We start from the raw sequence: 17105 nt of genomic DNA, 5'->3' as shown, positions 1-17105 counted from the left end.
CTTTGCACTGAGTACAAAATATGTAAATCCATCTTCAATGTCTCTAGATGCTTAATGCAAATTTTTTCAAAAGCAGAACAACACGTAACATGGGTTTTCTTTTAAAAGGTGGCAGATCTGTTTATAGTCTCCCTCTGGAAGGCATTAGCTGCCAAAGAAGAAATTAGGAACTAAAATGGTTATAGACACCTTAGTTCAAGCATAGACACTTTCCACTCAGCTACCATATAAAAACCCAAGCAAAATAAGTAGATGTTGCAGAAGGACCAAGGAAAAGGTGCATTTATTTATAGAACTCTGAAGCTAAATGATCTCTGTCTCAAATGGCCTTTGCTAGAGTCACCTACATGACTTTAATCAAGATATTCAATGTCTATCCCAAAAAGTGATCCCTGACTGCAGCCCATTGTACCTAGCTTGCTAAGCAGAATACCAGAGTTGAGAACTTAGGCTTTGATAAATATAGCCATTGGGATAAAAAAAAGAAATGAATCTTAGGGAGATGGTAACAGAGCAGTTTATGTTTAAAGATTAGCTTATCTAGGCACAAGATAGAAGTTTTTTAAACCCAGTGATGTATAAGTCTGCGTTGAATGTGGGCAAGGAGAGACAGTGGTACCAGCAGTAGCAGTTTGGCTGCATTTCTTGCCCAACTGTGACCAGAAGAACCCTACTGAAAGCTGTGCTTTTTATCTGCTGTGGTGTTGCTAAACATTAAATAATGTCTCAGCACTGGACAAAGATTAAAAATTGCACTTTTCTGGATGGATCTTCAGTTTGCCCTTGAAAATAGAACGAAAAATCCTACTGTTCCCAACTAAAAATAATCAATAAATGAAAGGATGCCTCCACAGGAGATGCACTGGTTGTTGTTACCTAGCGTGAAATTTCCAGTAGCTGTAGTTATTATTTTCATGTACATATCCTCTTTAGCAGTGCCCCAATCAACCACAAAACATTTTGGATTGTATTCCGGAGTCCAGGTGACAATGGCATTAGTTCCCTGGCGTTTGACATGAATTTGACCAGGTAAGTCTGTGAACAAACATACAATTAGAGACCAATAAACAGCAAAGCAGATTTCTCCTCTGTTGCTTGCTTTCTCCCATTTACTCTTTTTTGAAGATTATTCATTAAGTAGTTATCATTTCAAGTGACTTACCTTACTTATCTTAGTAAGGTTTCTACTAGTAAGTCAACAGAGGAAACTTAGCATTTAGTACTTCGCTACAGTATCTGGCGGCTCCAGGGTTGACTGCTGTTCATGACTTGTCCTTGTTTCCAATTGTCAGAAATTAAATGGCTGTTCCAAGCCTCAGGAAGAGGAAGCTTGGTGTTGCTAAAAAACCTCCTGTTAGCCACTAGTAAGTGCTATACATAGAGCAACTATGAGATAGTTCTTGCCTGGGCAGGGGAGGAGGAGAACTGGCTAATGTCAGATATATCATATAAATTTCATATACTTCGCATATTCTTCAAGGACTTTAAACATTTTGACATTTCAAGAGATAGACTACCAAACTAGGAAAGACCTTCTGATTGACACTAACGAGGGAGAAGAGCAACCTACCATTTTGGGGTAAGAAGTGGTAGATGTAAAAATTCTCCATTTTACCTCCTGTCAGGAAACCAATATAATAAAGGCAAATTAAAGAAAATGGCTGTACTAGCTGAGCAAAAGTTGGGTATGCTGAGAAGGAATTTATCTTGGGAATGCACTTTATGCAAATATCTTCCCAGTAATTCATGACAGATACAGAGAACCTGCAGAAATGCAGCCAAAGGAAAACAGGTGTCTGGAGAGAGCCATGAAGACAGGCTGAGAGATTCAGTAGACAACTGATTGTCAGTCAAAAGGTCGCTTGAGGTGGTAGTATGTATTTCATCAGAAAAGAGCTAAGGGACTGAAATGTAAGGGCAAAATCAAGTTGTTACCTCTTTGCAGGGAAAAGGAGAACAGAATGAGGGGAGTGTGCTAGAAAATCCTGGAAAAGCAATCAGTTGCAGCTATCTGAAGATCAACAAGGGTACTTACACACATCTTCACTTGTGAATGCTGTAGCTTAATTAAAAAAAAAGAAAATCTTACTGTGGAAGAGAGAGGTTTTCTAATATTGCAATAACTATAGCTCAAGATTGTAACACATGAAACTAGCTTAATTATAAGCAAAACATAGTTAAATAGTTCTATTTTTAAATGAAAAAACTGTATATGTAGGCATCAAAAAACCTTGCTCTTTGTTAGAATATGACAAGTTTATCCCATCTGTTCCTTGTCCCATGTGCCTGTTAGAGTAATACTGAAATAAAAGACAGTAGCAGGTGTCCTAATAGTTAGTTAATTCAAAAAACTTAGATTTACACATAGTTCTGTGAACTTTTTTTAAACCGCTGGCACATACTTAATGTTGAGGACAGTTCATAAAGCATTTTGCTGGCAGATGTAGCACATAGTAATTTCTGTAGCTTGAGAAAGCACAAGTGCTAAACTGGATATTTAATTGTTTAGTCTGTTAACTTCTATTGAAATCCTTTCTTAAGAAACAATACTGACTCTCACTATGTAAAAATATGAGCCTAAAAGATATTCAAGAGAATGCTTTAACCTATCCCAAAGTGTGTCAAAATGTAGCCTTAGAGATTGCTCATAAAACTTCTCCACCACTCTAGCGAAATATTGATAAGGCAAGTACCTGTTGCAGAGAATTCTGGGACAATGTAGACGGCTTGTGGAGATTCTCCTGCTTCATTATGGGCAGAAATATTAACTCTATAGTAAGCCATGGAGAGATTTAGAAGAATTTTTCTGTCATTGAGAAAGATGCGATTTGGTGAGTCACTGCAACTGTTGGGTATTCTTTCCACATTAACGAAATATCCAAGGATGTTCTCACTTTGTGTTACCTTGCAAGAGGTAAAAGAGTGTTATTCTATAAATGTTGTTATGTTCTGTGCAGAAAATCAAGAGGAATTTATTGTAATTAAAATATAACTTCTAATGATGAGGATAAAATCATACTGTTTTAATTAGGTCATTAGGAATCAACAAAGCAAACCATTTCCTTAAAATTAAGAGCATGCTTAAATTGAGAGGATTTAAACGTGGGATTAAAAATTTCCCTTAATTGAGATCTTAGTTGTGTGTATCCAATTAGTAATAACAATAGTGAAGCAGCTGTAACGTTCTCTACATTTCACTGGAACATATCCCTCATTATTAGGAACTTGAAAGTTAATGAAAGGTGTTTAATTGAAATTTATGCCTCTGGGAATCTTCATCTACTTGGGCTTGGTTAGGTATCTGGTCTCTTTAAAGAGAAATGCTAGTAATTACACTACAAATTTGGAACATGTTAAATATTCAATTTCTGGGTAGTTCTGGTGGTGGTTCACTCATTATTTTACTGTACTGATCTTAATGAGGGATTGGAAAATGAGCGCACAGAAATGGAAATTACTACAATATAGATAGGAACTTAACTCAATACATGAAGACCTGTGAATTCTGCAAGGATTATTTCTGATATCAGGTTTGTCTGTTCTTTCTGGCACAAAATTAATAGTGTGTAGATACCACAAACCTGTAAGATTGGGTTATCTTAATGAAATAATTGGGCACTTTTGGAATAACATAGACAGGAAGACATTTATTAATTTAAAAGGCACATGTCTTAAGAGGAATTTCTGATAAAGGTGGAAGGTCTTAAAATGAAAATAGATGTTTTTCCCAGGATAGGAATGAGAGATTTAATGATTTTTCAATTTTATAATTTGATGTATTTTTGCCTTGCTATTTTCTAGCACCTAAATCACCAGCATACAAATGCAGGGAATTTGGAAGCAAGTGTACAATATCCAATGCCTTTTGCGTATAGAGTGTAGTCTCAACAGAATGAGAAATTCTGGTTTTCCCTATAAGGTAATAAATTAATAGCACGTGCACAACAGAAGGTACCGAGACTCGAACATTACCTCCCACTTCAGAAGAACTCTTCTTCTTCCTGGAGAGATCTGCGTAGTTACATTATATGATATTCTTGGCTTATTCATGAGTTCTAGTAAATGTGGAAAAAGATGGAGATATGCACTCATGTGAATCATTCTGATGTTCATACTTTCAACAGTATCTGAAAACGCTATTTCATATGACACAAGGTTTGTAAAGGATTTTACATTCATGCTTATTCCCAGTAGGATAAGGCTACATTTCACTTACTGTGAGGGACCAAAATCTCTTTGCTCCAAACGCAAACACAGTTCAGACCACCGTTGGCTATACATCTGAGCTGAACAATGTATGAAGACACAGCATTTAAATTCAAAATGGTGATATTGACAGCATTGCTTTCTACAGGTACCTAAAAAAAAAATGTTTAATTTATGTGGCACCAATAAAACATAATCTTATATTAATTGTTTTCTCAGCCAAGGACCAGCCTTCTGACTGCAGCTGAAAGTAGGTATTCCCGCCATCAAATAGGAATTACTGTACATTTTAGCCAAGGTGTTTTCATTCTTTCATAGCAATACCCTCTTTTTCATGAACTTCTTCTGCTCACTCAGGACAGTAAGCAACTGTATGGGTCTAAATACTTTTTTAAAATCAATTAGACTGAAAAATAATAATTTATTAATAATAATAATTTATTTAACTCTGAGCTTTGTTGGCATTCTCAAGAACAAGATGTCAAGGGAAAATTAAATGTATAAAAAAAATCCCCTTATTCTCAGAAGTAACAGTATGTCTAAATAGATCCATGTGACTGATGTGGTAAAGATCATGACTGGACTGAATGTGTGCCTGCCTATGCCTTAGCATAGTGGAAGTAATCTGCATCTGCAGCTGATGCTGCACTGGTGCTCCAGTAACTGTACAGGGAATTGAATTTTTCTTGAAACAAAGATGCCACCTGTGTCTAAGGAAATCTCTGAGCTGGAAACTAGGAGAAAATATGATGAAAAATTGTTGTTAAATGCTTATTTTACACTCTTTACCAGATGTCCATTGGTGGCTGCTATGAGAGCACAGTATCCTGCATTAATAGATCTTTTGTCTGGTCAGTTCCAGGCATTGTGTTTTTTGTAGAAGTACTATTGCAGATTGAAATATCTGTGTTAGCATTTGTTTGCTGTAAACTTTCGTTTTCTTAATTATATATAATCCCTAAAAAAACACCCAAAACCCCAACCTATCAAAAAAAAAACCCTAAAACCAAGGTATAAGTATAAGATGACTAGCTCTTCTGTTTAAATTTCTGCAGTGCTTTATTTTTTTATTAAACTTAATCAATTAACCTCTGTGGCAGTATGCTCACCCCTCACCTCCAGCCTGACCTTTATTTCCTGTAACCCTGCTCAAGTGATAACCACCACCAGCTGTCATAATGGTGGTGTCTGGTTATGATGGCTGCATCTAGCTTGAGGTTGATTTGAGGAAGACAGATAGCAACACAACAGCCAAGGCTAATTTGAACAATTTGTCCACCTAACCATAGTGCTGGTTAAGGTTCGACCTAAGTCAGGTTTGGAAGAAACCAATATCTGAAGTGAATATGCAAATAAGTCTAAAAGTGAACCATCTTACCCCTTAAATAGTGAACAGCCAAGGGCCTGTTGAGCTTTCCTGCACAGCAGTGGGGGTGCACACCAGGATTTCTTGAGTAGGGACACCTCTCAAGATTACTCCTCAAGACTGGGAAGATACTTATCCCATCAGATACTTGATAAATGAATAAGAAATTACCGCACTGAAACTTTGAAATCTCATTTAAGTGATACAAAGAATTGATTGCACATATATAATACTTTAGACATAAACTGTTGACCAGACCTGGGACTAAGTCTGGATCCTGAAGCTACTAAACTCCTGGGGCTCTGAGAATAATTTTAGAATGCAAGGGGAGCCTTTCTGAGCATCATGACCCAATTAAAATGTCTCCCTGACAGTTCTATCTGACTCTATCCTCTATGCAGTAATCAAATGTTCCTTGCCATTTACTCTTATTAAACTGCGGTCACACTTACTATGAAATTTTTCTAGATTTCTGTTTTATATCAACAAATATATTGCTCCTTCTTTCTTAAGAATGAAGTGTATTACTCCACCCATGACAACTTCGTGTACTTTTGCTAGTAGGACGAGCTTGGTCATGAAAAAATCCCACTACACACAATATCACAGAAAGAATCCAAATCTCCTACAGAAGAAGAGGGAAGTGGAATGGATTTAAGATCCAAGTGTTAAATTACATTATATGTACATTAATCCTACTCTTGATAAACACTGTTTCCTCTCTAGCTTTATATATGCTCTGTGCTTTTACGCCCACATTCACCCTTTCCCTCCAGCCCCATTTGCAAGTGTAGCCTACATTCACATGATTAGGAGGAAATTACAGCCTAAATTCATAGTATCAGCTGGGACATGGGAGATAACAAATATTTATGACCTGTAGTGTTTAGTCATTCAAATCACCCACTGTGGCCCTATCTACCAATCCTTCACAGTACGCACATGAATCTCCTAATCTGCCCTGTCTCCAGAACCTGTAGGACATGCATTTGTACTGCTCTTAACCCTCTGTTCTTCCACACATCACATAGCAGACCATCTGCACATAGTTATCTATCTATTGCACTCCTGTGGGTTATGTTTGGGTAACTGTCTGTCCTAGAATGGTCTAGGACTTGTAAACCAATGAACAAGGGCACCCTTCCAAGACCTGCATGTTCTCTGTACCAGGGTGAAACCTTTCTCACATGGGCCTCTCACAGTAATCCTGAAGTGGCCAAACAAACTGGCAGTCAACTATGAGAGAAATGGGAAGAGTCCTCTGAAATAAAAGGAAGAACGAGATTCTTGTAGTAAAGAGGAAGGAAAGAGGCTCCTAGATGAACAGAGATGCCCAAGAAGTGGGAACTGTTGCTATTTAAACACTCTTCTAGCTGGGGTTTTGCTCTACTTGGTAAACACATATTCTTCATACAAATAAAAATAACAGAACTTAAAAAACAGACAATTTCAGGGACTCAGTGATGCAAATCATTCATATGTGCCTGCCTGCTGGCAAAGCTTTTGCATGATATTCTGGATGGCAATGAACAGGATAAGCAGTCATTGCTACTACACACAGATATTATTGAAATGATGACTGTTTTTCCATGTCTTACTTAGTGCCTTCAATTTTAGGTACTGCCCTGTTGCTGCACCATATTACATGTTCTAAAATGCAGCTGGAACTGATCTTGTATCCCACAACATCCTTCTCCCCAAATTGGAGAAGGATGGATTCGATGGATGTAATGTTAGTTGGATTAGGAATTGGTTGAATGGTCACATCCAGAGGGTAGCAGCCAATGGCTCAGAGTCCCTATGGGCATCAGCAACAAGTGGTGCTTTCCACACCTCCTTGCTATCCATGTTGTGTGCTCTTCAGCACCATAGCACTGATGGCCTGCTGGACGTGTTGTTGAGTTGATAGTGAGGCACCTCATGTTCTCATGTGGTTGTAATTTGTAAGTACTTACCACGGTCCACTGAGTGGATTCTGTGCGCGTCTCTCTGTATCTCAGCTCATACGGTGTAGGGGTTGTGGGCAGGTCCCACTTTATTACCAACTGGTTTGTGATCTGATGAGCATTTATGTTAGATGGTGTCAAGCACTTCCCTAAAATGGGCAATAGCAGCTGTTAGAAATGCAAAAGGAGCAGGAAAGCTTTGGTAATTATGTCTATCAGGTGTGGTTTATAAAAAATAAAAGACTTGATGCTGAACACTGTAAGACTTCAAAAAAGATGGAAATTCATAATTACTAAATTGTTATGGTGTCAAAAAAATGGTATTTTTCCTCTTGCCCTTCTTTTGTGAATGCTTCTATTGATTTCAGGAAGACGCTTTTTCTAAGCAGATACTATTCTGAGAGAGGCTGAAAGGTAAAATCAAAATGTCAAGAGTACCTGTATTAGTGAATTGTATAAAAAATTACCAGAACATCTTTCAATTTCAGCAACTGTGTTTAGTTATATAATTGTAAGTGCAATTTTTGTCTTTCTTTCCAATAAACACAAAGTAGCCAAAAGTGTCCAGCAGAAGTCATAGTGATAATTTGGGTTTCACTGGTAGTAACTCAGCAGTGAGAAGCACTGGTTTTTCCTGGACCATGATTAGTCTAGGAAGGTGGGGTTTTGGTAAGCTCTTAACATTATCTCAGTAACCAGGTGCTGTAGAGAATCTTTAATAAACATCTAAAAGACACAGTAAATAGGGCTTCTTTTTTCATATCTTCTTTGCAGCACTGTGTAATGGGTAAGTGGCCTTCAAAAAGAGTTGAACTTTGAAAAAGTTTCTCGAAACTCTAATGCCCTATATCAAGGGTTCCTTAAGTGCACAGTACTAAGTCAGCCTACTCTTTGTAAACCAATAAAGAAATTGAGAAAACCATCAAAGCACAGAAAGCTTGTTAAGTACTGTACACAAATATCACTATATATATTTCTCTGGATATTACTATTTTATATTCCAGCACATTTTTGAAGTAAAACCCCTCTCCTGTAAAAGCTGATAGACTTCTGTTATTAACTTCATTCAAGGAAGCCAAACTGCAGGGTAGGCCCCGAATCAATAAAAGTAACAAGTATATATTGGGAGTTGAAATTTTGGAAATAATTTTTAAGAAAATGTGACTACTGCTTCAGCTGGGCACTGTAGTGACGTAACTCGTAAAGATACTGTACCTGCTTTGCTTAGTAAAACTGAGATGTTCTTTCCTTTTACACAGCTGGCATCAGCGTAATTCACTGCTATCCAAATGTATGCAAATCGCTCAATGTAGAGATTCTTTCGTTCAATTGTGATGTAAGGGGATGATGTGTTTCGTTGAAAAAGTTTTCGTATTTTGTTCCTTCAGAGAAAAGGAAACAGAATGAAAAACATTTTTTTGGATTATAGTTATTCTTTCCTCCTCTGCCCCCAGAAAGCAACATTATAGCAAATGGTAGTTTTGCAGATACCTGTGCATAATTCTGTATCTTGAAATCTTGAAGGTAAGGCATGAGTGCTTGAAACAGCAAGTGTAATTCCAGCACCCTAGTAACTGCAGCAAACTTAAACATGCAAATCTTTGTTGTGTGTTAAATTCCTTAAACTTGTAAGGCATAGCATGATACAAGACAAGATCTGTACTTAAAAGATTTATACTTACAGTGGGGTATATAAAGCATTTCGAAGCAATAAAATTATGTTGGAAATTACTTCATAAAGCCTTCCTACCTATCATAGGGGCATCCAAATTCCTTTTGAAAAGCAAAATTTCCCAGTTTTATGAATGTAAATTACCACAAACATATGAAAAACCTCTCACAAGCCTATCTTCTGCCTTCTGTATCTGCAAAGCATCAGTTTGACGAGATATTTAAATGTCACATGACTCAGCCCTCTAGACTTCTTCTGTTGTACCTAAGAGGTCTAATGCCTTACATACAACAGTGCTACCTATTTTTTCCTCCATCTCTCTCTCTCTCATTCACTCTCTGCTGCACACAGGACAGATATTTTTTTCCAAGGTTAAAGCTGTGCCAGTTCAGCGTTCTTAAGGAAATGGGCCACCATACTAATTGCCTAGCTACATATTTCAAGTATTAAATGTGCTGATCATGATGCAATATTTAATAACTGAACGAAAGTACTTGAAGTTTTCCCTAGCTTCTGCTTTGGACTAGTTGTGAATCAGCCATTAATATTTCAAAGCATGATTTTGAATTCTTGGTTGGAATTTTCTGTGGGAGTGTTTTTCTTTTATCTTTTTCTTCCTGACAACTTAATCATAAGGAGCAAAGACAAGGAACAATTACAATGTCAAACTGACATTGCATGCAGAAAGAAGTCATGTCCTCTTCCAGGCAAGAAAAAAGCCCTTTCACATGTGGAATTTTTTTCTTTTTTTTTTTCTTTTTTTTTTCCTTTTAACACAATAGAAGAGGAGAAAGGAAGTTTTTCTTTAAGACCACTGGCTTGAAGCCTGGGAGACTCAGTTTCAAGTCCTAATTCTGACTTGGAAAAATCAACATCTTTGCAAGGGCATTGCCTCCCTTTTCCCCTGCCAGCCTCCTCTTTCACTCTTTTTTCTGCCTTCTCTGTTGGTAACATCAACCCTGCAGCCTAGGAACAGCACAATCTGGTTTTGACTGAGGACTTTAAGAGAGATTAGTTTACTAATACTGCAGCAGATAACATCTCTACAGAAACAGAGCTAATTCACAAGTGCTTCTGCCATTCCAAGAAATGTGAGCTCCTTGAAATCCCAAGAGGCAAGACCGCAAATGCAGTCGGATTTGGTGCTTAGTGCAAGTTGGCACCTGCAGCTACTTCAGTGGAAAATATTGAGGGTGATGGAGGGGACCAACCTCAGCCTTAAGGTGGTTGCTTTGCTACTCTGCAACGTGCAGAAGATCACACTGGGGAATTTCCCAGTGTAGTGACATTTTCTTAGATTTAGGAGATGTTCCTAACCACAGCTCACTTTTAATGGTGAGCGGTGGGTTATGTGGCAAAATAATCAGCAATGAATATCAGAATTTGCCAACGGCAGACAGTGTTGTACTCCATGATACGGTCTCATGGCAAAGATCATGTCTTCTGATCTAACTTCTCTATTTCTAAACATACTTCTAATCTCATAAGAGATAAAATGCAGCTGCAATTGAAGATACCCATATTTTGAGTAATCTCAAGATTAACCCTGCAAGTTCATTCCATCTATTAAACCAGTACTTGATAGTTCAGAATGACGAGAAAGTATGCCACATCTGACATCTCCTGGGATCCATGCTACAACATAATACATAATACATAAAATAAAATCATGGTGCCTGTTTATGTTTAGGTGGCCTTTTGTTTGTTTGTTTTGTTTTTTACTCTGAATGCATCAGTGTTGAATATTCAAAGCAAGTCCATAGGCAAACAAAGGTGATTGAGTAAGCTGATTTTTGTCAATAATGTTTTAAACAGTGTGTTGGAAGCATGTTAAGATGTACAATGACTCTTTGTATTGGGTTTGCATGGCAAGGTTTTGGTAGAAGGGAGCTACAGGGGTAGCTTCTGTGAGAAGCTGCTATAAGCTTTCCCCAGAGCCAACGCCAGCTGGCTCCAGAATGGACCTGCCAGTGGCAAAGGCTGAGCCCATCAGCAATGTGGTAGCACCTCTGGGATAATGTATTTAAGAAGGGGTAGAAAAGTTCTGCACAACAGCAGCTGGGAGAGAGGAATGAGAATATGTGAGAGCAGCAGCTCTGCAGACACCAAGGTTAGTGAAGAAGGAGGGAAGAAGGTGCTCCAAGCAACGGAGCAGCAATTCCACTGGAAGCAGTGGTGAACACCATAGTGAGGCAGCTGTGCCCCTGCAGCTCATGGAGGTCCACAGTAGCACAGAGATCCACCTGCAGCCCATAGAGGATCCCACACAGGAGCAGGCGGATGTGCCTAAAGGAGGCTGTGACCCTGTGTTGGAGCAGGCTCCTAGCAGGACCTGTGGGCCTGTGGAGAGAGGAGCCCAAGCTGGAGAAGGTTTGCTGTCTGACCTTGTACTCTATGGGGGTACAGACTGTGCAGCTTGTGCATGAAGTGCGGCACCCCACTGGAGAGCCCACACTGGAGCAGTTCAGGAAGAACTGCAGCCTCATGTGAAGAACTCATGCTGGAGGAGTTCGTGGAAGACTGTCTCCTGTGGGAGAATCCCCCTGCTAGACTAGGGGAAGAATAAGAGTAGAAAAAAGTGGCAGACATATGATGAACTGACCACAGCCCCCATTCTCCATCCCCCCACACTGCTTGGTGGATGAGATAGACAATTCAGGAGAAAAGTTAAGCCCAGTAAGAAGGAAAGCATGAGGGGGAGGTGTTTTAAGTTTTATCTGTATTTCTCATTACTCTACTCTGATTTGATTGTTAATAAATTAAATTCATTTTCCCAGATCAAGTCTGCTTGGCCCATGATGGTAATTGCTGAGTGATCTTTTCCTGTCCTTATCTCAGCCCACGAGCCTTTTCTCATATTTTCTCTGCCCTGTCCAGCTGAGCAGGAGAAGGATACAGCAGCTTTGGTGAGCACCTGGTGTCTACCCAGGGTCAATGCACCACACTCCTACCAAGCTCTTACCAAACCAATAGGTATTGAGGAGATGTGAAGAAAGATATTGACCAGTATTGTGTAACAACCTACAATGTGATGAAAAACAGTGGAGCAAAACTCTGGCAAGTGGGAATCATATAACAGCAATAATATTTTTTTGTTTTCTGAAATTACTCTTCAGACTTACCATTTTAAGTATATGGTATAATTAACTGTATTAGGAGCACTAGGTACTGGCAGCCAGGTACAGGTTAGATCCTCACTAAATTCTCTGTAGCACACCAATTCATTGTCCCAGTCTGGAAGATGAAAACACATGCACTGGAAAAGACCATCACAGGCAATGATAGTAAACAGTTTTTACCATTAATCAGCTCAAAAGGACTATGAGAAACAAACCCAAATACAAACCAGTCCATAACTGGTTGACTAGACCCCATAATGGCTTCAAAACCATCAGTCATGTCTATCTGGAGTTTGGAACAATGCTGGCTAAAAACAATATTACTCTCGTACTGCCAGCCTTATAAAGATCACATTATAAAACAGGAGGAGAATAACATAATGTGCGAAATTATTTGTGATTAATTTTTGGAAGCTAAATATGAGGCTTTTTTGCAACTAAACATATGCATTTTTCAGCTGGAATGAAATTAAACACTGATGACATTATTAAAAGAACTAATTTTTGATCTCTAGCAGTTAAGTTTATTTCAGGTTTTCAAAAGCCTTTTATCAGAGATGGTAATGATAAAGTATGATTGTTGTCCTTTTGTTTTATGTCTTACTGTCTGAACTACTAGTTCAGAAGAATCAGCCATGATGTCTCAAAGTGCTACCCACACTTTGAAAAAAAGACCCAGAATTTTTTGTTGTTGTTGTTCAGAAAAGTAGATAAGGATCTTAACAGGTACAGGATGCTTATGGTGATAAAAATGAATTTTTCCTGATAAGTAGAGTCAGTTGTTCTTTATGCTTATTAGGTTTAACAAGTCGCAAATAACCTATCACTCTTGAATAAGAAATGCTTTTTTATTTGATAAATAAATATGCGTATGTCTGGAGCTGGTGTTACAGCATGGTTATGGTATCTCACAACCTAAACACCAGTCCTCTTTTCCTCATTCAGAGTAATTTCTTCCTACAACTTGAGTTACCCTTGGTATTCCTTTCATCATTGAGATGATATATATATATTTAAGTTAAAAGTTCTTTTGGTTCAAAAAGTGTGTCAGATAAGTACAGCTCTGGCTTTAATACCCTCACTCTATGACACTTCTCATGCCAAAAGAATAGTGCTTTTCTAATAAAGTTACGCTGTATCAGTTCAGGTATGTATGGCTTCCTTTCAGGAAGGTGGAGATCAGTTCTTCCCTGTTTCTACAGCGATGTGCAAAATTATTGAAACCTTTGCTTTTTCAGTGTGGCCACCAAACCACATCTTGCCATCCTCACCCATGGACATGGTGTTATAACAACTGGGAAAAACAGCAACAGCTCTCACATTCTTCTCCTGTTTTGCTCTGAGTTAAACCCTTCACCTCAATGGTGTTTCTTTGTTCTTGTTTTGAAGAAACACCTGAAAACAAAACCTTTTTGGAACTTCTGCAACCCTTCATGTCAATACATGGATAATATACTGCTCCTGGAACTATTTGAAATAACAGTTCTATTACCTCAGAATCAAGTGGTGACCACAATGTTGCAGACCTCTCTCTGCTTATAGAGCAACAGGGGATTGTACTGTTACTCATGCTCTAAGTTTTACAAACTCCCTCTGTTTTTCTCCATAAGATTAAAGTATTAGAGTAGACAAAGAAATAATAATAGATTTTATGTGTGAAAATAGCGAATTAGCTCAGCTAACACCCCAAAGCACCACTCCACCCCCAGTATACTGAAGTTTTAAGTTACTTTCTCCGGATGAACATAAGGAATCTTACACAATTTTATTTTCACTTGTCCTGTTTGTGAGTATTAGTGTTCACATGAACATTCAGTTTTACTCTAATGCTGTCTTTGTTTTACTGTACTGCTTTACCTCAACATGGATATTATTAATTCTTCCTAGCCCTAGCATACTGCTAGTCCTGTATCATGACTGTGCTCCAAGAGCTGTGCAAAGAAAGAAAAAAAAATTCTTTCATCTAAAGAAAACACAAATCAGTTTCTCCATTAGAAAAACAAGCAACCCCCCAAACAAACAAATACACACCCCCCAAAAACCCAAACAAACAACAACAACAAACAAAAAACCACAAAACCCCAAAACCCACAAATCAAGCAAAAAACAATGCCCTGAATTGTTTTTCCCTCTAGAATGTTCTGGTTTTCTTCCTGCATGTCTTATGTTCTCAGTAATGCTTTAGTGGAATTTAGTCTGGCTGGCTAATTGCAAGGATTAGAAAATTATCCATGGCTAATTTCAGAAAAAACATGCTTCTCCTGAAGATGTCTTGCCCACTGTCACTGTGTACTCAAAAACCTATCACCTCTGCTGTGAGAGTGTAATTAATAATATTATGTTCTCTTGCTGTTAGCAAGTAGGGTGTTCCTGCCTACTCTACTAAATACAGCACAAATTACCTCAGATGAGCACCCACTGCTTTGTAAAAATCTCTATTGAAATGCATTGGACTGGTCCTTTTCTCCATGATCAGTAATTTATCAGTTAAATGGAAAGCGTAAATATCTGTCACACGTAAACATCACAGATTCCGCGGTCTTTTGAAGCCATGGTTATTCCCGACGCACCGGGTGGGATTCACTCCTAGTGTGTCGGTTACCCCGAACACTCCGCCGTCACGCGGATACACCTGGCTGTGCTCCCCCGGGCGGATTTTCCATTCAGAAAACGCGGGAGGTTGTTTTGGGGCGAAACCTCGGGGGCATGGGGAGAGGTGGCGGCGGCCTCCAGGCGGTGGCAGGACCCGGGCGGGGCCGTTCGTAGCCCGCAGTGCCACCGCCGCTGTCACCGCACCGGGGCTGCGGGAGCGACATTACCCACCTGGGAGCTGCCAGCAGAAAGAAGAGTTCCAGCTCGTGCAGCTGCAGGAATCTGGGGAGCAAAAAAAAAAAAAAAAAAAGTTTATCAAGACAACTGTGAAAGAATTAGGAAAAATTGTTACTGGTGGTTGTTTCTCCTACCCACAACTTGGTCATGATTTTTTTTTCTACAACCTCATCTTTGAGTAGGATTAGGCATTTTTACTATTTATAAGCAGCAGTAAGTGGTGCAGCGTATGAAAACTCACCTGTTGCAAGTAAAAAGATAGCTGCGAGCAGAGAGCTCTTCATCTTCTCTGTATAAAAGCGTAATGATTGCAATCAACATTATGGTGTCTTCAGTCTGTTTTTCACACTTCCTCTTCAGACTTCCTATTCATTCTAACACCTATACTCTTACTGGCTGAACACAAGTATTAGGTCTATAATGTGAGGGACACATGAACTCCATATTATTAATTATACTTACAAAATCCTAACAACCCCTCTGAAAACCAAGAACTTTCTGCCTTGGTGTTTGTAAGTAGTCACAGTGAGATTCTTGTTGGTGCCTGAGGTAACAGCAGTGCAAACTGATTTAAGCTTATATAGGTACTTCAAACTGCTTTGAAAATCCTAGACTAAATGTCAAAGTGAATTAGAGATATTATCAATTAAAAGGAAGTCAAATTGTTTGACTGACTCTACTATGAATGCTCGGGTACTGTAAAAAAATCCAGCAGAAGACCCTGACTGTCTTCACTTTCTGACTTCTCCTCCCTTTCAGTGTAATTTCACCACTGCAAAGATACTGTGTCTACATTGTTGGTACCTGTGCTGGGGGCCATAATGCAACCAAAAATCACCATAGCTGAAAATCAGGTGTGGCTATAAACACCATTAAGTCAGAGAACATTCTGAGCACAGAAGCCAGCAGAGCCACAATAGCTGTTACTGTTAGAGATGTAAAGGGAAATTTTCAGAAAATTTCATTACTGTGGGAAATTTCCCTTCTGGGCTTAGATAATTACTATCAAAGACTGGATCCAGACCTACCTGAAGATAGGCAAATTATTAACTTGTCTTGGCAACCATGGTATATTTCAGGTTGAGTATTGAACAGGGAAAAAAAAATCTGCTTAAAATTAATCACTTACTTAAAGAGAGAGGGTTGTGGGCATGCTTCTAAACATGTTCTACAGTAGGAGGGGGTGACTAACGCACCAACCATATCTTATCAGATTTTATGAAGGGTGTAGTCACGAAACGCAAGTGAACAAGGAATTCTACTGAGTGCTGTAGGGGATTTCCATTTGATGAATTAATTGGGCTTGGGAGTAAGCTCCAAAATGTTGAAGGGTGATGGATACGATGTGTTCATGGAGTTTCAAAACCCCTGTTATCTGACTGACTCAAAAATCAGCCTTGACAATGCTTCCAATAGAGAATAGCCAAGAGGACAGTGTCAACTAGTGACCATTAGGAAAAACAGACGAAGAAAAAATGCAAGTCATATGTGACAGGTTTTGACAGGGGGGGTTGAAGAGCTAGACATTCAGAATAACATAGAAATCAAGAAATGGAGAAAACTTTAGGAACTCTATGTATTAGTTTGATGTGCTAAGCATAATTATATTCAAAATAACCTATCCCAAATGAAAACCATGTAAGTAACTCAATGTAAGAGCAGGAAACTGGATTTGGCGTGCACAGAATTAGGACAGAGCATACTGGAGAGAAATAAACCCAATAAGGCAAGTTCACATCACCTTTACTGAAGCTCTAGGTCTCAGTATGAATGTCATTTAAAGAAAAAACAGTTAATTCTAACACATACAGAAAATACATTACCAGTCAAAATAGCAGAGGAGACATAATCTTGAGAACTGGAATTTTGCATTTGAGAGAGGCCATATTTTTAATTATAGCTCAGCTATCAAGTTGAGGAACTTTTTAATGTATAATAAAAGGTGAATTATTATCTTTGTGATAAAT

At 38.6% G+C, this 17105-nt stretch overlaps 1 protein-coding gene across 1 annotated transcript in view; it reads right to left on the bottom strand.

Annotated features, from left to right (window-relative positions):
- LOC113961287 (leukemia inhibitory factor receptor-like) overlaps positions 1–15422 on the bottom strand; it is a 28680-nt gene extending 13258 nt beyond the window's left edge. The window contains exons 1-9 of the mRNA XM_027671530.1: positions 15380–15422; positions 15133–15183; positions 12313–12424; positions 8734–8900; positions 7528–7667; positions 4217–4358; positions 3973–4055; positions 2694–2904; positions 877–1035 (exon numbers count right to left, since the gene is read on the bottom strand). Of these exons, the coding sequence (XP_027527331.1) occupies positions 877–1035; positions 2694–2904; positions 3973–4055; positions 4217–4358; positions 7528–7667; positions 8734–8900; positions 12313–12424; positions 15133–15183; positions 15380–15422 (1108 nt within the window). The remainder of the gene's footprint in view (positions 1–876; positions 1036–2693; positions 2905–3972; positions 4056–4216; positions 4359–7527; positions 7668–8733; positions 8901–12312; positions 12425–15132; positions 15184–15379) is intronic.
- Between the last annotated feature and the right edge of the window lie 1683 nt (positions 15423–17105).

Source organism: Neopelma chrysocephalum, unplaced genomic scaffold, assembly GCF_003984885.1.
Source record: "Neopelma chrysocephalum unplaced genomic scaffold, ASM398488v2 Primary Assembly neopelma1_97102, whole genome shotgun sequence".
Lineage (NCBI taxonomy): Eukaryota > Metazoa > Chordata > Aves > Passeriformes > Pipridae > Neopelma > Neopelma chrysocephalum.
This window is presented reverse-complemented; position numbering and strand designations above follow the sequence as displayed.